Source organism: Arachis stenosperma, chromosome 10 (assembly GCF_014773155.1).
Source record: "Arachis stenosperma cultivar V10309 chromosome 10, arast.V10309.gnm1.PFL2, whole genome shotgun sequence".
Lineage (NCBI taxonomy): Eukaryota > Viridiplantae > Streptophyta > Magnoliopsida > Fabales > Fabaceae > Arachis > Arachis stenosperma.
Genome location: NC_080386.1, coordinates 108817985 through 108841515, shown reverse-complemented (window position 1 = coordinate 108841515; position 23531 = coordinate 108817985). Strand labels below are relative to the sequence as shown.

General features: G+C 37.5%; 2 protein-coding genes across 2 annotated transcripts; one reads left to right on the top strand and one right to left on the bottom strand.

Moving 5' to 3' along the window:
- Nucleotides 1-1772: 1772 nt before the first annotated feature.
- LOC130957446 (uncharacterized) lies at nucleotides 1773-4775 on the bottom strand. The gene is made up of 3 exons (XM_057884303.1): nucleotides 4187-4775; nucleotides 2696-3691; nucleotides 1773-2596 (listed from the first exon to the last, which is right to left on the bottom strand). Exons 1-3 carry the CDS (start codon nucleotides 4773-4775, stop codon nucleotides 1773-1775), a joined length of 2409 nt encoding a protein of 802 aa, XP_057740286.1.
- Nucleotides 4776-5966: 1191 nt separating this feature from the next.
- On the top strand, nucleotides 5967-6413 carry LOC130957445 (uncharacterized). Its single transcript, XM_057884302.1, has one exon. It carries the CDS (start codon nucleotides 5967-5969, stop codon nucleotides 6411-6413), a length of 447 nt encoding a protein of 148 aa, XP_057740285.1.
- Nucleotides 6414-23531: the final 17118 nt, after the last annotated feature.

Sequence of the window (23531 nt, the reverse complement as noted above, 5' to 3'; positions counted from 1 at the left end):
ATTCCTGCTGAGGTCTACATGCAAGCGGTTGTTTGGAGCGCTACAGTTCCATTAGTGTCATTTGAATGTATCGAGTGGCATGCGACCGATAGGGTCAGGCGACAGTTTGGTTTCATTCAGGGAGTACCTACTGTTGAGCAGAATTTGGATAAGGCCCATGGAGAGGTTCTGACTGGTCCTAAGAATCTTAACTGGGCCACGGCACCGAGTCATTCAAAATGGGTGATGCATTGGACAAACAGGTATCACTACGTTCTTTCTGAGCTTCCCATGCCTTCAGAGCATCATTTGGATACTTACATGAACTGGTACCGTACAAAATATGGAAACCGCTTAGCCTTGTTGAATCTTGTGGGTGAAGATAATGATGAAGGTAACCAGGACATGGATGCGGGTAATGATGATATGGATGGGGGTAACCAGGATACTGAGGAGGGTAGTCAGGATATGGATGAGGACAATGAAGATCAAGAGCCACAAATTTCACCTCCAAATCCGACTCAAGAAGAACAACCTCAACCCACAACCCAGTATCAACATCAGACACAGTTCACCTCATCATTTCCAATGCAGCAACAATATTGGGGTATGTCACAGTTTGAAACAGGTGAAGGACCTTCTTTTAGCCAGTTGCTTGGTTTCATGGCTGCAGATGCAACACAGTCACAATATGGCCATCAGCCTGAGATCATGCCAGGCAGGTATTCACTGGATGCGAGGTATCCAGGCCATACCTCATCCGTTGCTTCTGGAGGGTTCGTATCTGTCGACTCTAGTAGGAGTGACGGTGGTCGCGGTGTCATTAATAGTCAAAATCCTAGCCGTCTTAACATGGGACTTATTGAGGAAGACACTAACACACTCGAACGAGAAACCGATGCCTATCTAGTTGACGACCCAGATGAGGAAGGCGATGATGAGGAGGATGATATTGAAGAGTTTGATGAGGATGAATAATCTCGTAACGATGGTATTATGTTTAATATTTTACTTTACTTATTCTATATTTGAATGTATCTTTTTTGCATAATTGGCCTCTGTATTTGGATTTTTCTTCTTGATTTGTTGTAATTATGTTGCTTATGAATATGTAATATGCTGCATCTAGTTGTTTATCCCTTGATTGGTAACAGGTCAGGCACACAGTCCGGATGACAACGTCAAAGGTTACAATCTAAGGATCGATCCCCCACGTCGGAGCGCTAATCGTTTTACTCCTTCTGTATTTAAAAAAGCGGTCAAGAAATGCAAGAGCATTGTGAAGGATGTAAAATGGGGAATGAGAAAGTAGTTGTTTAATTTTTTGTTGTATAATTGGAATATGTTGGAAACTATGTAGTAATGACTTAATGTAGTTTTTATTGTACTTTGTAATGTTCAGAGTAATATCTTTGTGTTGGACATTATGTAATAATAAATAGCAGTAATGATCAGATTATATTATATATATATTGTGCTTATCTTGTATTGATATTGCTAATGTATTAATGATGTTTATTCTTTAATGTATTAATTTATGCATGTATTAATGATATTAATGTATTTATGTAATCAGGATGGATCAATAAAATAATGATCTTGATGTATTTGATGCAAAACATATGCTCATTACGAGATTGATGTATTGATGTATTAAGCATGATATTATATAATGCCACAGATATGTCATAACAATAGATTGTGATAAATTATAGGGTTACATATAACAGGTAATGCTAATTAAATTTGCTCGTTCAGGTTATATTATACAATCTCGTGTTAAACATATGAAGCTAGGGGGCACTTCTGTTGGTATTCGTAGCACCTGTTTGACGGCATCTGCTACGACTATGTCCTTCAGCCCCACATAAAGTACATCTCCTAGGACGACGTAACATCCGCGTGTCCATCTCATTCAGAAAACGCGTCATCCTTGGGCGACCCTTCGTCACCCGTCTTAGGTACGGATTCGGAATGAACCTAGGTCCTATGTAAGCAGGCCATGTAGCAGGATTACCCAGCGGCCTAAACCTTGCTCGGTACACCCGCCTCACTTGGTCCATCTTATACACATCATGTACATACATTTGCCAATCCAGTCGCTGGTTGGCGCAACATGCGAATACATGTCTGCAGGAGATCCTGTCCACCTGGAACTCACCACAGTCACATCGTAGGCCACGTAGATCGACTGCAAACTCCATTCCACTTGGCATCTCTTGAACCTCAAAGACCTCATTCTGGCGGTCAAAGCAACTAACCTGAATATTTCCTGATGCAAGTTGGTTTGCATACAACTTGGAGGTCACGATTTCAGAGAACACATGCCCAGCATTGATCCTTGCTTCCGCCTCCGCTCTTTTTCGGGTGAATAACTCATTTAGCCTGTAGAATGTTGCCTTCACAAGAGCAGTTATGGGGAGATTGCGTGCACCCTTCAAAACTGAATTAATGCACTCCACAAGATTCGTTGTCATGTGCCCCCATCGATACCCACCGTCGAAGGCCAATGCGTACTGCTCGCGAGGAATTCGGTTTAACCAGTTTGTGTACGCCTCACCACGTTCCCGTAACCGCTCGTAACGCACCTCATACTCCCGCACCGTCCTAGAATATCCTGGAACATGACAACATATGCGAAGCAAATGTTAGTAGGTCAGTAGATTTATGTAAGGAAGATATAAAAATAAATTGCTTAAATTTGATAAATGGTTACCGATGTTCACGACCAATTTTTGGAGGTACGGTGCCTTGAACTTTCTCAAGAAGTTTGACTCTATATGCCTGATGCAAAACATATGAAAAGCTCTTGGAGGTGACCACGCTCCGTTACTGCGTTCCACAGCCGCATTTATGGATTCGTGCCTGTCGGATATTAGTCCCACACCGTCACGAGTTACAACATGTTGACGAAGGTTGCTAAGGAAAAAATGCCATGCATCAGAGGTCTCTCCCTGCACAATAGCAAATGCAATTGGGACGATATTGTTGTTGCCATCCTGTGAAACTGCCACAAGCAAACAACCCTTATACTTTCCGTATAAGTGCGTCCCATCCACCTGTACAATTGGCTTACAATGTCTGAATGCCCTAATACAAGGATAATAACTCCAAAATACACGATGCATTACACGAATATCAGCCACCAAGTCATCGCCTTGATATGCAGGCATAGTCTCAAAATGAACAACAGCTGATGGCTCCTTGTGACACATGGCCTCAAACCATATTGGCAACGCTTCATAAGATGCCTCCCAACCACCAAATATTTTTTCAACTGCTTTTTGCTTAGCCAACCATGCTTTCCGGTAACTGACGGTGTAGTTGAACTTCGATTGGACTTCAGCTATAACCGATTTTACCTTCAATGATGGGTCCGCCTCAACCAGTGGCTTAATTGCTTCTGCAATTGTGATAGAATCCAGCTTCGAATGATCCTGTGAAATGGTGGCTCTAGTACATGTGTGACTACCATTATACCTCCTTATAACCCAACAGTACCTCCTGCTGATCAAGCTAACCCTAATAAGCCAATCACACCCTGACCCATATTGTGTACACTTGGCATAAAATGTCAACGGCTCAGACTCAAACACCCGGTAGTCTACGCTTCGTCGTATGCTATAGTCTTTTACCGCCTTAATAACAGCTTCTCTTGAACTGAACTCCATACCTACACCAAATTCACTGTCTTCCACAATAAGATTTTCTGCTGGGACAACAGAAATAGCAAAAATTTCATTAACACGTACATATTTAAAAAGCAATTATAAAGGTTAATCAAATTTCACTTAATCCAGCATGCTATAACTCGGAACCTAACAACATGTTATGATGTCACTCCATACAAATAACTAAGAACAGCAGCATATTTAAAAAGCAATCCGCATTTTCCGGTTCGACCGGGATACCAAACGAACCGGACCGGTCAGGCTGGTTTAACCGGCAAACCTTTAAACCGGACCGGTCCTGTCCGGTCCGGTTCATGGGAGTTGAACCGTTAAAAGGAATGCACCACTGCAAATCATTATCACAAACTCATTCAATCTGTCATAACCACCATACCATGCACAATTTTATTATTAATTTCTAATTCATACTTCTAGCATATAAAAGTTAAAAAAATAAAATCAAACACCCCTAAACTTGCTAACTCATAACTGAATGAATGTCTAACTAATAAAGGACTAACACAACATTCACGTACCTGCAGTCATATACTCTGGAAATTCTGGAACATGCATGGCTTCCAGGTCTAAAACTCGCATGAAGGATGGCTCCTCAAACGGAACTTCGTTCCCGAGTGCATTTGCCACTTCCGTGACATCTGGGGCCATGGGTGCGTCACCTTCATCTTCACCTCCATTTGGAGCAACAAATTCATAGTTGCTCTCAAACTCTTCCTCACTGTCACTATCATAATCTTCCCGTAGAATATTCCGGTCTGCCTCAGATTGTTCGAACTCAACATACATGTCGATCCACGAGATCTGGGACCGATTTTCAAAATACATTGAAAACATCTCCTGCATGCTCGCTTCGTCCGTCACATATTTGGTTTGATACTGGACGAATCCACCAAACACCGGTATGGGATATCTGTATAGCATACACGATATCTTTCTTGCCCTCTCAGAATCAATCTTTTCACATATTACACCTTTCAACTCTTCAAATGAGATAACAAAGGGAATAACAACATCTAGTGGATTTTCACAAATAAATTTAACTCCTTCAGTCGTTTGTAACAAGATCTGACCAAAATAATATACTTTTAGTAATACTCTATCACTCATTTTTTCTCACTCAACACAAAAAAAGCATTACATTAATCTTTAACTACAACATTTTCAAATCTCAAAACTGTAAAAAATGGATAGAAGAAAGAAGAAGAAGCGACAGTTCGGAAAGAAGACGCACAAAGCACCCACCAATTCACCTCACACTTTTATATCACCATCTTTGCAGAAATCGGACCCTTCGACTAGGTTAAACATGCATTGCAATTTATGCCACCAACTCGGACCGTCCGAGATCTTCCAAATCTTTCACAACACGGAGGGTCCGACTTCAATGTTACCTCGGCTATGAACTCGGACCCAACGATATGCTGGAAAATTGAATCATCGTGAACTCGTAGGGTCCGACTTCAATATCACTAAACTTTGCTCCTCCACACACAATTCGGACCCTGCGATTTGTTACTCAAAATATTGATTACAAAGAAAACGCACGGTCCGTGTTCCTGCTGCTCAAACTGACAACAAACTGTCCCACATATATGTCTGTTTCCCCCCTAAACCATATCGAAGTTAAGCTCACTCATGCCCCCATTTCAAAAAAAATGAGCCTGTAAAGTACATCAACTAACTTTTATAGATTTTATATGCACCTATTTAAAAATTTGTATTTTATCTCATTTATAATATAAAATTATAAATAAAAACTCATAATTATTTTTATAATAATTTAATCCAAATACGTAACCTGTATTTAAATTATCTATATCGATAAATAAAATATTTAAAAATATTACTTAAAAAATAAAAAATAAAATTAAATATTAGTATAATTCTAAAAATATTAGAAATAAAAAATACAGTTTTATCTATATATTATTATCAAATTAATAAAAAATAATTAATTTTTAAATATATTATTTAAAAAATTATTTAAATATATAAATTTAATTAAATAATTATATAATTTTTTAAAAACGTATCTAAATTAAACTCCATTTATTTCTTTTTAGATTTGATAAGATAAAGTTTGTGTGTTTACTAGAACTTTGGTGAGAAAAATGCGTTGTAGATGAGAATAAGAGCGCGTGACCGACCCACTGTTGTTCCATGTTTTGTCCGAGAGCCGCCTCATTACCACTTAAATACCTACCCTCTACCCTACTCCTTCTTTCCATTGAATATGCAATTTTCTAATCCCTCTAAAATTTCCTATTTTCTGAGGTTCATGTCTCTTTCTCCATCGCCATGGCTGGTGTCGCAGTTCTTAACCCCCAGGATTGTCTTCCAACTTCACGGCCCCGAAAGCCGATAACCTCCCCCTCCTCTTCTTCTTCACCTAAAATTCCGAGTCCAAGTCCTAAATCTTCTCGAAGCTCCCGTACCAACCCCAACCGCCAGAAAAAGAGCCAGATCCGACCCGATACCAAACAGCCAATCATGGTCCGATTCACTATCTTAAAACGCGGGGAACCCCTTCCCCAAACCACGCAGCTTCCCAAAACCGAGAAGACCACCTCCGATGCGGTGGCCGTCCGTCCGAAAGAGTTAATTGGCGGGATGTACGCAGGGTCGTGTGTGGCCTCGCCGCCGCCTAGCTCGGTTCCGGTGCCGATTTTCGTGACGAAGAAAATCGCGGCGGTGAGTGAAGCGACGAACGAACTTAGGAAGATGCTGAGGTTGGAGTTCTCGTAGCAGATTGGCGTGAATGAAGGCAAGGATTTGAACAGTGGTTGTTGGGTGATTGGGGACTTTTTAGCGCTTTAGATCTTCCCTTATTTTTTCAGCGGAATTGATCGAGTGCGAATCTCTTCTTGATTGTTTAACACTTTGTTCAGATTTCCGTACATACATGTTCTCACTGCAATTACTCCTGTTAAAGCCCCTTCTTTGTTATAGATTTTATTAGGGTTGTTTAGTATTGTATTAGGGCTGTTTAGTTCGATTAAGCACGTACTGTAAGCTTCTCTAGGTCGATGTAACAAGCATGTAGTTTATATAAGTATCTCCGGTTATTACTTCTGTAGGTCTATGTAACAAGCATGTAGGTTATATAAGTATTTTCGTTTGTTATTTCTTTTTTAAATCTCTTATCAATTGTAATTCCATGTCTGATTATAAATTTCAATTTCAAATCCAATTTAGTTGATTGAGTTCTCATCAAGACTAAGGGAAAGAATAATTGAACTTTAGTAACCGAGATATTGAAGAGAAGCAATTTGGCCACATGTCTAAATTGATCGATTAATTACAAAGATCACAAATCTTTGTGACTTAGCCCTCTGTGGAGCTTCGAGAATAAGTTATTGTTCTTTCTTTGAATTGTCATATGCTGAAAGCTCATTTAGCAGCGGATGGCGCTGTCATTGCCAAGGTAATGTAACCTCCCTGATTGACTCTAATTTCTAAGGGTGTTTCTTATTCCTCTTTCTAAATTCTTCCTGGTTTTTGGTTGACTTAGTCTTGTAACTCATTTTTTAGGTATGGAAAAGTTTGAGGTGTTTTTGTTGAGAATGAACTTATTTAGGTTAGTTTGGATAAATAATTTAACTAAGTTTTTTTGAAAAAAGAGTTTAAAGCGCAATGATTTTTATTAATAGTAGTTTATAAATAAGTTATTTTGTGTTTGGATTTTTAGTTATAAAAGTACTTATTTTAAAGTCGTAGCGTTTGGATAAATAACTCAAAAAATAATTTTTTTTATAGAAGAGAATGAATATTAAAATAACGATGATAAATATTTTTCAATATCAAATATTAATTTTATATAATTTAATCACTAATATTGTATATGATATGGTAGGTGAAAATAAAAAATAAATATAAAATAAGTTTAATATATATTTTGTTGCTATTTTTTATTTTTTTACTCTTATTAAAACTCCCTTCTCCTTTATTGAGATCAAGAACTTGTTATAATTAACTATGAAAATAATAGTAAACTATAAAATTACATGTGAAAAAAAAATTAAAACAGAAATTTCATACCACAGTTAAATACAAATTTAATAATAAAAAATAGAATGATAAAATGATAAGAAAAAATACTTAGAAAGAATATATGAAATAGATTGTTCGGTTGTAATATTGTCTGAAAAAGGTAGTGGAAGATTAATACTTCTATCAGATGAATTATTACGTAAAAATGTGGTGGTGAATGGTCAGTATTTTTTACAGAAAAATAGATTTTTTTGTTTTGAAATTACTTTTTTTAAAGTAAGTGGTAGAATGACTTATTGAAAAGTAGAGAAGTCATATATTTTCACTTCTTTAAAAAGCTGTAAATTAATTTTTCGAGAAGTTAAAATTTTTTTTTAAAATGATGTCAAACACGTAAATTGTGACTTTTCATAATCCAAAAATAAAAAAAATAGCTTCTGTTATTTTTCAAACCGACTCTTAGTGTAATTGCTGCGATAGATGTTGCAGGTGGAGCAGGTTTATTGGCTTAATATATAGGAATGTTTAAAATTGATCTAATTCGAATAAAATTGACCAATCGAACAAAAAAAACTTTAAAAATTGAACAAAGTAAAAATTGAATAAGTCTCAGTTTGGATAAACAATTTAATTAAGTTTTTTTTAAAAAAATAGTTTAAACAATAAATGATTATATTAAAAATAATTTATAAATAAGTTATTTTGTGTTTAGATTTTTAGTTTTAAAAGTGTTTATTTTATAAAAATGTGGTAAAAAATAGTTATATGATAAAAAGTCATTTTTTTAATTTTTTATAAGTTTCTAAATAGCTTCGTAAAAAATCATAATTTGATTTTGAAAATTGCACTAAATATTAATATTAATACTTTTCATAAATCAAAACTAAAAAAAGTTACTTTAAAGCTTTTCAAATAAGTCTTAAATCGAACAAAAAAAATTAAAAAATAAACAACCTGAAAATCAAATAAACTTAAAAAAACATTTTGTAAAAATTTTTTTTGTGGTTCAATTTTTTTATTCTGATAAAAAAAAATTTTAACCAAATCGAATCGATTTTTTAAAATATCCTAATTAAACACCTCAAAATTCATTTTCATCCCATCTTTAAATGATTTAAGGTTGTGTTTGGATGTGCTTCCGTGACAAAACCAAAAAATAATACCATATTTTATAATATATTTGGTTTAAAAATTAGGAATAAAATATATATTTTTGCATATATTTTTTAGTCATATCTTTGTATCCACTTCTATTTGGGATAATGAGGACATAAAATGTAGAGATTATTTTAATAATTTTTTTTATCTCTAATATATTTTATAAATAATAGAGTTTGTCGTTTCTTTATCAAAATATTAGTTTCATCTTCTCCTTCGTTTTGCAGCTGCGCAACTAATAAAGAAAAAGAGTAGTTTGTCCAATTTAGTGTAATTCTTTTTCGTTTCATTTTTAGTTGAGATTTGATTGATAAACCCTATTTGTAGGGTTTATCTTGTATTGATTTTAAGGGATTTTATGACTTTTTACCCACATTTATTCAATGAAATAGCATGGTTTTATAACTTCTCCCTTAATTGTGCTTAAGAGTGAAAACATGCTTTTTAGGTCTTAAAATAGCTAAATATAATTTACCTTGATTTCATTAGATGTCTTGATATGTTTGTTAAGTGATTTCAGATTTAGGAGGCAAAGATTGGATTAAGGGAATGAAGAAAAATCATGCAAAGTTGGAGAACTCATTTCTGATGCTATTTAAGCCAAAGATTGAAGAGGGATAAAATATCTAGTTACCATTAGTTTAGTTTAGCTTAGTTTTGGAGGGAAAGTTAGTTTTAGAGAGAGAAGCTCTCACTTCTCTCTAGGATTAGGATTCGGATTAGGTTTAGTTCTTAAATCTAGGTTTTAATCTTTGCTCTCATCTACTTCTACCTTTCAATTCCTTGTTGTTACATTCATTCTTCTTCTATTCTTTTGTTGTAATCTCTTTTATGTTGCTTCTATATTTTGTTGTAGATCTACTCTTGTCTCTTCTATTTTCTTTCCATTCAATTCAAGGTAATTCATAATAATTGTGTTTCTTTTGATTATTGTTGTTAATTCCTTGCAATAATTGTTGTTAGATTCTATTCTTGTTGTCAATTTGCTTTGCTTTTCTTTTGTACCTTCCAAGTATTTGATGAAATGCTTGGTTGAATTTTAGTATAGATTTTGTTCCTCTTGGCCTTGGTTGAGTAATTAGTGACTCTTGAGTTATCTAATTCCTTTGTTGATTGATAATTAGAAGTTGCTAATTGATTTGAATGCCTCTAAAGCTAGTCTTTCCTTTAGGAGTTGATTAGGACTTGAGGAATCAAATTGATTTATCCACTTGACTTTCCTCCATGGTTAGAGGTTAATTAAGTGGGAGCAATGGACAATTTGTTGTCACAATTGAGGAGGATAACTAGGATGAGACTTCTAGTTCTTATATCTTGCCAAGAGCTTTGTTAGTTGTTAGTTTATTTTCTTTGCCATTTATAATTCTTGTCCAAAATCTTAAAAAACCCCAAATATAACTCACAACCAATAACAAGACACTTTATTGTGATTTCTAGGGAGAACGATCCGAGGTTCCAATACTTCGGTTTATAAATTTAGGGGTTTGTTACTTATGACAAACAATCTTTTGTATGAAAGGATTATTGCTTGGTTTAGAAACTATACTTTACAACGAGATTTCATTAGTGAAATTCTAAACCATCAAAAATCTAATCATCATTAATCGAAAAAGATCAAGAGAACACAGAGAAGGGTTTTCTTTTATTACAATATGGGATTTGATTGAAAAAATATTTCATTTTTTTAAAAAAATCTAAAGAGTATATAATTTCTTTTGTTATGTATTTAGTAAATTGTATCTATCTTTTCAAATACAAAACAATGACATTTGACAAGTTTTTGTACACTGCTTCCAAACATAATACAGAAGCATAAAAATAATAGATTGTCTCTGTCTCTCTGTCTTTATATTTGTTTCTGTATTTTTGTCTTAAGTACAACATCCAAACATAGCCTAAGTGATGGCTGAATCCTAACACCAATCCTCTCGGGCTTTTAGTGCCAAAAATCCTTCTCCCATCTCCAATCCTCCCTCTTCTCCACCATTGATGCTGCCAGACAACACTATCGCAGTGGCGTGGCCCTTTCCTCTCCCTCTCCCTTCCTCGTATCGCTTCTCTCCCTCTGTCGTCCTCTACGACTCCACTGCCTCCACACACCACCTCTATAGCAGCACGCCATTGTCCTCTACTCTTTCATGCATAGTAGCAACATGCACCAGACGCTATTTTCCTCAGCGCATGGCAAGACCTCCCTGCACTCAGCTCAGGGCACTCTCTATCTGCATCATCAACCCCTCAACAAGGGAGCCTCCGAGTCAGGTTGGTTTTATTGCTTCTCGATTTTTTTCTATTTAATCTATTAATTTTTTTATTATTGACAATTGTTCTATATCTTTAGTTCTTCACTGTTGATTTTTAATTGATTATTTTTCTGTTGATTATTGGTTAGACCTGTTGATTATTAATTTATTATTTTCTATTTTTATTGTTTTTTATGGTTCTGTGTTTATGATTCTATTTTTTAATTATGTTTTTATAATTCTGTGAATTGTGTTCTATATCTCTAACATATGTTGGATTTTAACTTAAATCAATATAACTTAATTTTATTGTTTGGTATTAATTGTTTGTGTTATAACTCATTTTCTGATTTCAGGTTCTTTATTTGTTGAATAATGTTTTTCTTGTCTTGTCTTGTCTTGTAAGAGAACCTCAAGATATGGCCGCTTTGCTGGAAAAATTAATGGAAACAACTTTTTTTTTTATTTTGTTGAACTTCTCATGCTTTTCAATCGTTATATTATAATTTATTTTGTTGTTAAACTTCTCATGCTTCTCATGCTTTACTAGAACAGAATATTTTTTTAATTGAGAAAATAAAAAAACTGAACCAAATTAAACCGATTTTAGTTGATTTAGTTTGATTCGGTTGGCCTCAATAAAAGATATTGAACCAAACCCAACCGTAGAATTAATATAACTAAATCGCACCGCGAACACCCCCTATTAATACGCAAGTGGTGTGTTGAGGCAACACGCAAGACTTGGATACGTGGCAAGCACCTAGCGAACACGCAAGGGGTGGCGAGCACTCTTGCAGATTGCATGCTGGACACGTGTCACGCATTTGGCGAGCACTCTATAAAAGCAAAACTTGTTACCATCTTTTTCATTATAAGGAGTGTTATTTTAGTGTGTTGGTAGTTTGATGAATGGTACCGTAAATATAGTGGTGTATCACAAAGGTAAGATTATACAAAATACACATGAAGGGATGAATTTTGTATGTGAGAATCTATTTTTGTTTGTGGTTCCGTGCACTATGATATTTGCAGAGCTACAGTACGATCTCTATCAAAGTATATAGAATGATATCTTAAAGAGGTTGAGCAATATTCTGTACAAGAATCCTGTTATCGTATTTGGCAACCTAATATAGTTTGGTGTTATGTAGATCATTGATGAAGCAAGTATGTAGCATATGTTTTATATTCACCAGCAAACTCAGGTGCAACAACCAAAGATTGAGTTGTATGTTGAATTTGAATATATATCTACGGAGGGGATTTAACATGACTTAGACATGGAAGATGAAAGAGATGAAGTGTACAAAGGAGTGAATAGTAATAGCAAAGAGCACTTCGAAGGTAACTACGAAGCCGGTGACGAGGACGAGGATGGTAATGGGGAAGATCTAGTCGTGAAAAATGTAGTAGTTCCACCTGCAGTCAGTAAACCCATAGATGTTGCACTTTTTAAGTATAGCTTGTATCTTGACGCCCTGCATACTCTAGAATTCTTCGAATATGTGAACATAGTTACGTGAGGAGTGAATAATACATTTTTCTTAATTTATATTTTGGAGGGATCAATGAGTGACAATTTATTTTTTCTGTGGATGTTGCTAATTCTAAGGACGGGTAGTTCAAGATCAGAATGGAATACAATCTTAGAAAGTCGGTCGTCGAGGCAATTAGAAGTTACGCTTTATGCAAAATGCAAGACATATGGTTGTTGGTCGATTTGGCTTATTGGAAAAAAGGTTGTTAGGAGGTACAGAGATACCACAGGAGGCACACATGCACAATGAAAACAATTTCACAGGATCATTCTAAGTTAGATTCAGACACGGTTGCTAAGGCTATAAGGCCAATGGTTGAAATCGAACCATCCTTGAAGATGAAATATATAATTGTGGAAGTCTAATCCAAGTTCAACTATATCATCAGTTACCAAAAGTCTTGGTTGCCAAAGAAAAAATCGATCAAAAAAGTTTTCGATGGTTAGGAAGAATCTTACAGAATTTTGTCATTGTGGTGCACAATAAAAGTCCAGAAGATGCCTGCCTCAATTGTCCAAATAGAAACATGACTCCTATATAACGGGGGTAAAGAGGTGGATGGTGTCAGAATACTTCACTGGATATTCTGGAGTTTCAATTCATGCATTAGAGCATTCTAATATTGCAAACCTTTGGTTCAGATTGACGGAACACACCTTTACAAAAATACAAAAGGTGACCTTTTGGTAGTAATTGTACATGATGGGAACCAAAATATTCTACCAGCAATTATTTTTTCCATTGTAGAAGGGGAGATTGCAGGTGTGTGACACTTTTTCCTCAGTAATTTATAAAGGCATGTTATTAGGAGAGACGATGTGGGGATAATCTCTTATCGACATGAATCAATACGGGCAGTAATAAATTATAACAACTTCTTAAGGGTATTCAAGGCCTCGTGCTTGCATAAATTTGTTCGAGTGCATAAATTCAATGTTAAAGGGTGCCAAAAACCTTCTTATGTTGGCGTTCCTCTGAGAAACATATTATAATTGAACGAGTTATTTACGCAGAAATGTGCTAAGGCTCACAAGCGCAAGCGTGCCGGATTTACTTACTCTGAATTTGTCACTTAATAGATAAAAGCAAATATGCAACATGTAGCAAATATGCTTTTCAATTGTGATGAAAATGACTTTAAATACTTATGGTTTGATTTTGATTATGATTGATTGGGTTTGATTGAGAGTGAAGAAGTGTGTCGGGTATTATATCCCAAGAGTGTGTATGTGAACTATATCCCAGTAGTATATGTCGGAAGTGCGACCCCAGCGAGATGGGGGAAAGGAAAGGATCCCCTTCCTTTTTCCTCCTGGGAATGTAAGATCGCCTCCAGGGAGACGATAAAAGGTTAGGATCCCCTTCCCGATGCCTCTTGCAAAAGTATGACAACTTGAACAAAGGCTGTTTGGTTAATCCCGCTTGTTCGTGGTTCTCTCTGGTTGTAAGGGTGGACGGGCTCCCAATTCCCGAATAGCGCTACCTCCAATGAGATGTGCAAGGGTGAGCACTACCTTTTTTAGAACCGGGTTGATGAAGTCGAGATTATTATATTCCTCACGGAGAGGCACGACAGAGAGACAATATCCGGGTTAGCTATCAGATTTATCAGGTTCTGGCATTGTAACCGACACATGAGTTCATGGCCAGTAGGACAGGCATACATCATATGCATTTACGTGACATTATTTGGATGTGCATATTGTAGTTGGTGTGCCTATGTGAATAATTCAGTTTAACTGCTAATTTCTATACTTGATGTAATTGCTCTTAATTGTATTTGAACTTTATTACTTGTGTTTGTGATTGATTGGCTGGTTTATGGTGAATTGTATGCTGATTGAGTTGCTTGGGTCGGAGGTCGTGATTAATTTTGTGATGGGCTAGAGGCCGTGCTTGAATTCTGTTTAAGGTTTAGTAAAGTATGAAAAATCAAACTAGTTCAGCATAGACTTAATGAACCTATGCTTGGAACAGGTTGGTCATTCATACATTCTAGGTAACTTTTAAGATTTTTATAAGAAAAATATGAGTTTTAGACTCTAGATAATTAATTGATGGTTTTTGAAAGGTTTTGGATTTTTGGATGTTAAACCGTTAGTTTTAAAAAAGATTCATAAGATGAGCGATAATTACTACGGTTGGAAATAATTTTCTTTTAAATATCCTCTTATGAGAATTCTTGAACCATATACTGAGAATCTGTGAGGACGTGTTCTCACCCTCTATAGATTTCCCTTTTTAGGATGGATGAGGAAGCTAACAGAATTTTGCTGAGTTCTTAGCTATGCTATTTCTGTTTTGTATTCATATGTTATAGATTCTCCTTATCTTTATTATTATACTTTTTATCAGAAAGAAAGGAATCATGATATCTAATGTTTATAAGTTGTTTCTAAATTGGTGTTTTGTTGCAATGCATGTTAAATATTAGGTAGAAGGGGCTTCGTTAGAATCCTCAAATATAACTATGTATCTTGTGGTTTCTATATTATTATATTAGAGCAATTTGCAATGATGGAATATTTTGCTAGGTACTTTGCATCATGTGGATGGGGTGATGTATATTGTGATTAAACTTAGTCTGAGTTGAGGGTTGACCCACACTTTCAGAGAAAAAAATACTTTGGGATCGTTATGTATGTGACATCATCTCAGCTCTTAAACAACAAATGTGATATATGATCATGTGTCTTTGTCCTTGTGTGATCATCATTAGGTTGGTTAATATTGCATTAGAAGTAGGGGAAGATGATGGGGATAAGTGGGAATGAATGAGTATTCTAATGTTCGGTTGAGCTTTTACTTTCAATTGTTAAGGTGATGTATTGGTTATTGTTGTTTCTTTCTTTGGGTCTCTAGGCCCAATTTCTCTGGCCCAAAATATATAAAAAATAGGTAATGCAAATTATACACATTACAAAATGAGAACAAAATAATTTAGAATCAATTTTGGCATTCAAATCTGGAGCAGATTCATTACTTCTGGCGATAGAGAGTATAAAATAATCCCAAAGGCGTACAATACACTAGTGTGTCGCAAGAGTATAACATTTTAAATTTATGCAATCTTGTTACATTCGTAAAGCTTCCTACATAAATTCAATATCGTAAAGTTTTCAATATATACAGCATAACAATAGATATGTAGTAATGTTTCACACTTTTCAAGCAAAAAGTCACTCGAGTCTTTCCCTTGAGTGTGTTCTGAAGCACTCAGGGGTCTATAAAAAAATTAACTGCCTTGAGGGGAGCCTTACAAAATATTCACTAATGGGTTTTGTTCCGCATAAAAAGGAAACTTCTCTAAGGAACCTTCCTTTGCCAGTGTGCAAATGCCCTGGAGACAACTTCATGTGTCATTTCGTTGTGTGACTTCATAACCAAATCTACTGCTACGTATATCTATGTAGCACTGTTGACATGCTGACACAAGGATCAAGTAACAATCGAGATTAACAATTACCAAAAGGCTCGTTCAAGATAGGTATATTTTATTTTAAACTATGTTTGAGTAATTAGATGAATCATTATACATATACTCCATAATCTTGCCACAGGTGCTCTCAAATCATCCATTGGGCGACGCATACGCCACAGTCCATGCTGTATATGCACACAATTTTTTAATGTTTTTGAATTGTTAGTAAGAGCTAGAAATTAGATCACATGTATCAACATACAATAAACTAAGAGAAGCGCATGAAATATGAAATGCTATGATCTTACGAGTTTCCTTCTTGCTGAGGCACATCCAGCTATTTGATGAGCGGATAATTTATACGCTTTTTGGCATTATTTTTAGTATGTTTTTAGTATGATTTAGTTAGTTTTTAGTATATTTTTATTAGTTTTTAATTAAAATTCACTTTTCTGGACTTTACTATGAGTTTGTGTATTTTCTGTGATTTCAGGTATTTTTTGGCTGAAATTGAGGGACCTGAGCAAAAATCTGATTCAAAGACAAAAAAGGACTGTAGATGCTGTTGGATTCTGACCTCCCTGCACTCGAAGTGGATTTTCTGGAGCTACAGAAGCCCAATTGGCGCGCTCTCAACGGCGTTGAAAAGTAGACATCCTGGGCTTTCCAACAATGTATAATAGTCCATACTTTGCCTGAGATTTGATGGCCCAAACCGGCGTTGCAAATCAGCTTCAGAATTCCCAGCGTTTAACGCTGGAACTGGCATAAAAATTGGAGTTAAACGCCCAAACTGGCATAAAAGCTGGCGTTTAACTCCAGGAAGAGTCTCTACACGAAAATACTTCAATGCTCAGCCCAAGCACACACCAAGTGGGCCCAGAAGTGGATTTTTCTGTCATTTACTCATTTCTGTAAACCCTAGGTTACTAGTTCACTATTAATAGGATCTTTTGACATTGTATCTGTACCTCATGACACTTTACACGTTTCTCATTGTATTTTCTACGGCATGAGTCTCTAAACCCCATGGTTGGGGGTGAGGAGCTCTGCTGTGTCTTGATGGATTAATGCAATTACTACTGTTTCTCATTCAATCATGCTTGCTTCCGTTCTAAGATATCACTTGTTCTTAACCCGGATGAATGTGATGATCCGTTACACTCATCATCATTCTCAACTATGAACGCGTGCCTGACAACCACCTCTGTTCTACCTTAGATTGAGTAGATATCTCTTGGATTCCTTAATCAGAATCTTCGTGGTATAAGCTAGAATTGATGGCGGCATTCAAGAGAATCTGGAAGGTCTAAACCTTGTCTGTGGTATTCTGAGTAGGATTCAATGATTGAATGACTGTGACGAGCTTCAAACTCGCGATTGTGGGGCGTTAGTGACAGACGCAAAAGAATCACTAGATTCTATTCCGACATGATCGAGAACCGACAGCTGAATAGCCGTGCCGTGACAGGGTGCGTTGAACATTTTCACTGAGAGGATGGGAGGTAGCCATTGACAACGGTGAAACCCTACATACAGCTTGCCATGGAAGGAGCCTTGCGTGTTTGAAGAAGAAGACAGTAGGAAAGCAGAGGTTCAGAAGACAGAGCATCTCCAAAACCTCAACCTATTCTCCATCACTGCAATTCAAGTACCTGTTTCATGTTCTTTTGCTTTTTACAATCAATCCTGATAATTTTTGATATCCTGACTAAGAGTTACAAGATAACCATAGCTTGCTTCAAGCCGACAATCTCCGTGGGATCGACCCTTACTCACGTAAGGTATTACTTGGATGACCCAGTGCACTTGCTGGTTAGTTGTGCGGGATTGCAAAGTGTGATTGCAATTTCATGCACCAAGTTTTTGGCGCCGTTGCCGGGGATTGTTCGAGTTTGGACAACTGACGGCTTATCTTGTTGCTTAGATTAGGACTGTTTTATTTTTGTTGGTTTAGAGTCTTTTATTTGAGTGTAGTTTCATATTTTAAGTTTGGTGTCAATTGCATGCTTTTATTTTTCTTTTAATTTTTGAATTTGCATGTCCTTAGTCCCCTTTTGATCTTTAAAAATTCTATGTTTGGTGTCTTCTTTGTGTTTTTCTTTAGGTTTTCGAAAATTCATGTTTGATTTTCTGAAAAATTTTAAGTTTGGTGTCTCTTTGTTGTTTTTATCTTTTCTCTTTTCAAAAAAAATATATATACATATATATCTTGATTACTATTCACATCAATTCCCTTTTCTCCATCATGGACATAAATGGGAATGGACAGTCCAAAAGGACTCTGGGGTCATATGCTAACCCCATTACAGCTGCATATGGGAGTAGCATCTGTATACCTCCCATCAAAGCAAGCAGCTTTGAGCTAAATCCTCAACTCATTATCATGGTGCAGCAAAATTACTAGTATTTCGGTCTTCTACAGGAAGAACCTACTGAGTTTCTGGCACAGTTCTTACAAATTGCTGACACAGTACGTGATAAAGAGGTAGATCAGGATGTCTACAGATTATTACTGTTTCCATTTGCTGTAAAAGATCAAGCTAAGAAGTGGTTGAATAACCAACCTACAGCAAGCATAAAGACATGGAAACAATTATCAGACAAATTCCTGAATCACTTTTACCCTCCAAAAAGGATGACACAGCTAAGGCTAGACATCCAAGGCTTTAAACAAGAGGATAATGAATCCCTTTATAATGCCTGGGAGAGGTATAGAGGTATGCTAAGAAAATGCCCCTCTGAAATGTTTTCAGAGTGGGTACAGTTAGACATCTTCTACTACGGGCTTACAGAAAAAGCTCAGATGTCTCTAGACCACTCAGCTGGTGGATCTATACATATGAGGAAGACGATTGAGGAGGCTCAAGAGCTTATAGATACTGTTGCTAGAAATCAACATTTGTACTCTAGCAATGAGTCCTCTACAAAAGAAGAAGTTATGGCATTAGCCACTGATCCTAATCCTCAAGAACAGATGGTTGAGCTTACTCAACAATTACACCTGATGACAAAACAGTTAGCAGAATTTAAAGAGATGCTCCAAGAGACTAAAATTGCTAACAAGAACATAGAATCACAGTTGAATCAGGCAAAACAGCAGCTATCTAAACAGATAACAGAAGAATGCCAAGCAGTTCAACTGAGGAGTGGGAGGACATTGAATAACACTGCTCAAAGTAGCAAAAAGTCAATAAAGGAACAATTGACAGAGGATAGCCAAACCACTATCCAAAATTCCTCTGAGGACAGTAAGAGCCCAGAGAGGAGTGCTATTGGCGTTCAAACGCCAGAAAAGGGGGGAAAGCTGGCGTTAAACGCCCATTCCTTGCCCAGTTCTGGCGTTCAAACGCCAGAAAAGGGGGAAAAGTTGGCGTTAAACGCCCATTTTCCACCCAATCCTGGCGTTCAAACGCAAAAGGGAAACCAGACACCTGAGAGTGCTGATAGTAACCCCTCTAAAAAGGCTTCTCCAACCACCTCTGTAAGGAATAAACCTGCAGCAACTAAGGTTGAAGAATATAAAGCCAATATGCCTTATCCTCAGAAACTCCGCCAAGCGGAACAGGATAAGCAATTTGCCCGCTTTGCAGACTATCTAAGGACTCTTGAAATAAAGATTCCGTTTGCAGAGGCACTTGAGCAAATACCTTCTTATGCCAAGTTCATGAAAGAGATCTTAAGCCATAAGAAGGATTGGAGAGAAACTGAAAAAGTGTTTCTCACTGAAGAATACAGTGCAGTCATTCTGAAAAGCTTACCAGAAAAGCTTCAAGATCTAGGAAGCTTTATGATACCATGCACATTAGAAGGTGCTTGCACCAAGATAGCCCTGTGTGACCTTGGAGCAAGTATCAATCTAATACCTGCATCCACTATCAGAAAGCTTGGGTTGACTGAAGAAGTCAAACCAACCCGGATATGCCTCCAACTTGCTGATGGCTCCATTAAATATCCATCAGGCATAATTGAGGACATGATTGTCAAGGTTGGGCCATTTGCCTTTCCAACTGACTTTGTAGTGCTGGAAATGGAGGAGCACAAGAGTGCAACTCTCATTCTAGGAAGACCTTTCCTAGCAACTGGACGAACTCTAATTGATATACAAAAAGGGGAAGTAACTCTGAGAGTCAATGAGGATGAGTTCAAGTTGAATGCTGTAAAAGCTATGCATCATCCAGACACATCAAATGACTGCATGGGCGCTGACATTATTGACTCTTTGGTGGAAGAGATCAATATGACTGAAAGTCTAGAATCAGAGCTTGAGGACATCTTCAGGGATGCTCAGCCTGATCAGGAAGAACCAGAGGAAACAAAAGAATTTTTGAAAATTCCTCAAGAGGAGGATAAGCCTCCCAAACCTGAACTCAAACCACTACCACCATCCCTGAAGTATGCATTTCTGGGAGAGGGTGACACTTTTCCAGTGATTATAAGCTCTGCTTTAAATCCACAGGAAGAGGAAGCACTGATTCAAGTGCTAAGGACACACAAGACAGCTCTTGGGTGGTCCATAAGTGATCTTAAGGGCATTAGCCCAGCAAGATGCATGCACAAGATCCTATTGGAGGATAATGCCAAACCAGTGGTCCAACCACAAAGGCGGCTAAATCCAGCCATGAAGGAGGTGGTGCAGAAGGAGGTCACTAAATTACTAGAGGCTGGGATTATTTATCCTATTTCTGATAGCCCCTGGGTGAGCCCTGTCCAAGTTGTCCCCAAGAAGGGAGGCATGACAGTGGTTCATAATGAAAAAAATGAACTTGTTCCTACAAGAACAGTCACAGGGTGGCGCATGTGTATTGATTACAGAAGGCTCAATACAGCCACCAGAAAGGATCACTTTCCTTTACCATTCATAGACCAAATGCTAGAAAGACTAGCTGGTCATGACTATTATTGCTTTTTGGATGGCTATTCAGACTACAACCAAATTGCAGTAGATCCTCAGGACCAAGAGAAAACAGCATTTACTTGCCCTTCTGGCGTGTTTGCCTACAGGAGGATGCCTTTTGGTCTGTGTAATGCTCCTGCAACCTTTCAGAGATGCATGCTATCCATCTTCTCTGATATGGTGGAGAAATTCCTGGAAGTCTTCATGGATGACTTCTCAGTATATGGAGACTCATTCAGCTCCTGTCTTAACCACCTAGCACTTGTCCTGAAAAGGTGCCAAGAGACTAACCTGGTTTTAAACTGGGAAAAATGTCACTTTATGGTGACTGAAGGAATTGTCCTTGGGCACAAAATTTTAAGCAGGGGTATAGAGGTGGATAAGGCAAAGGTAGAGGTAATTAAAAAATTACCACCACCTGCCAATGTTAAGGCAATCAGAAGCTTTCTGGGGCACGCAGGATTCTACAGAAGGTTTATAAAGGATTTTTCAAAAATTGCAAAACCTCTGAGCAACCTGCTGGCTGCTGACACGCCATTTGTGTTTGACACACAGTGTTTGTAGGCATTTGAGACCCTGAAAGCTAAGCTGGTCACAGCACCAGTCATCTCTGCACCAGACTGGACATTACCATTCGAATTAATGTGTGATGCCAGTGACCATGCCATTGGTGCAGTGTTGGGACAGAGGCATAACAAGCTTCTGCACGTCATTTATTATGCCAGCCATGTTCTAAATGACGCACAGAAGAATTACACAACCACAGAAAAAGAGTTACTTGCAGTGGTCTATGCCATTGACAAGTTTAGATCCTATCTGGTAGGATCAAAGGTGATTATGTACACTGACCATGCTGCTCTTAAGTACTTACTCACAAAGCAGGATTCAAAACCCAGGCTCATAAGATGGGTGTTGCTTCTGCAAGAGTTTGATATAGAAATAAGAGACAGAAAAGGGACGGAGAACCAAGTAGCTGATCATCTGTCCCGAATAGAACCAGTAGCTGGGGCGTCCCTCCCTTCTACTGAGATCTCTGAGACCTTCCCAGATGAGCAACTCTTTGCCATTCAGGAAGCTCCATGGTTTGCAGATATTGCAAATTACAAAGCTGTAAGGTTCATACCCCACGAGTACAGCAGAATGCAAAGAAAGAAATTGATTTCAGATGCCAAGTACTACCTATGGGATGAACCATATCTCTTTAAGAGATGTGTAGACGGGATAATCCGCAGATGTGTACCCAGAGAGGAAGCACAAAGGATCCTGTGGCATTGCCATGGATCACAATATGGAGGACACTTTGGAGGTGAGCGAACAGCAACCAAGGTCCTCCAATATAGATTCTACTGGCCCACTCTCTATAGAGATGCCCGAGAGTTTGTGCGTAACTGTGATAGTTGCCAAAGAGCTGGTAACTTGCCTCATGGTTACGCCATGCCTCAGCAAGGGATCTTAGAGATTGAATTGTTTGATGTATGGGGAATTGACTTTATGGGCCTCTTCCCACCATCATACTCAAACACTTATATTCTAGTGGCAGTAGACTATGTATCTAAATGGGTGGAAGCAATTGCCACACCCAATAATGATACCAAGACCGTGCTGAAATTCCTCCAGAAACACATCTTCAGCAGGTTTGGTGTTCCCAGAGTACTGATCAGTGATGGGGGCACTCATTTCTGCAATAAACAACTGTACTCTGCTATGGTTAGATATGGAATTAGCCACAAAGTAGCAACTCCGTATCACCCACAGACAAATGGGCAAGCTGAGGTCTCTAACAGAGAGCTCAAAAGAATCCTGGAACGGGCTGTTATTGCCCGTAGAAAGGATTGGGCAAAGAGCTTGGATGATGCTCTGTGGGCATACAGAACAGCATACAAGACTCCTATAGGAACCTCTCCATACCAACTGGTGTATGGGAAGGCCTGTCATCTGCCCGTGGAACTGGAACATAAAGCCTACTGGGCAACTGAATTCCTAAACATGGATGCTAAGTTAGCTGGTGAAAAAAGATTGCTCCAGCTAAATGAGCTAGAGGAATTCAGACTCAATGCCTTTGAAAATGCAAAAATCTATAAGGAAAAGGCAAAGAAGTGGCATGACAAGAAATTGTCATCCAGAGTCTTTGAGCCAGGACAAAAGGTCCTGCTCTTCAACTCTAGGCTCAGATTGTTCCCAGGAAAGCTTAAGTCCCGCTGGAGGGGTCCATATGTGATTACAGGAGTATCACCATATGGATATGTTGAGCGTCAGGATACTGATTCTGACAAGAAGTTCATTGTCAATGGACAGAGGATCAAGTATTATCTTGAAAGCAATTTTGAGCAAGAATGCTCAAAACTGAGACTTGAGTGATTTTCAGTGAAGGTCCAGCTAAAGACAGTAAAGAAGCGCTTACTGGGAGGCAACCCAGTGATTAGAAGGGTATTAGTTCTGTCTAATCAAGGTTTGATACATATTCTTAAAAGGCAATTATCAAAATTGAAGAAATTCACAGAGTTACAGAAGGATTCAGTGCAAAAAGCAGAGAAAAATAGCTTACTGGTGAAAAAATGCCAGTAAGGGGTACTCTGGGCGTTAAACGCCAGAATGGGCACCATTCTGGGTGTT

Coding starts and splice junctions, on each gene's coding strand:
- LOC130957445 (XM_057884302.1), top strand. CDS start 5,967: ATGGCTGGTGTCGCAGTTCTTAACCCCCAGGATTGTCTTCCAACTTCA.
- LOC130957446 (XM_057884303.1), bottom strand. CDS start 4,775: ATGAGTGATAGAGTATTACTAAAAGTATATTATTTTGGTCAGATCTTG. Junction 3,692..4,186: donor TCCAGAGTATATGACTGCAG/GTACGTGAATGT, acceptor CTGTTGTCCCAG/CAGAAAATCTTATTGTGGAA. Junction 2,597..2,695: donor AAAATTGGTCGTGAACATCG/GTAACCATTTAT, acceptor GTCATGTTCCAG/GATATTCTAGGACGGTGCGG.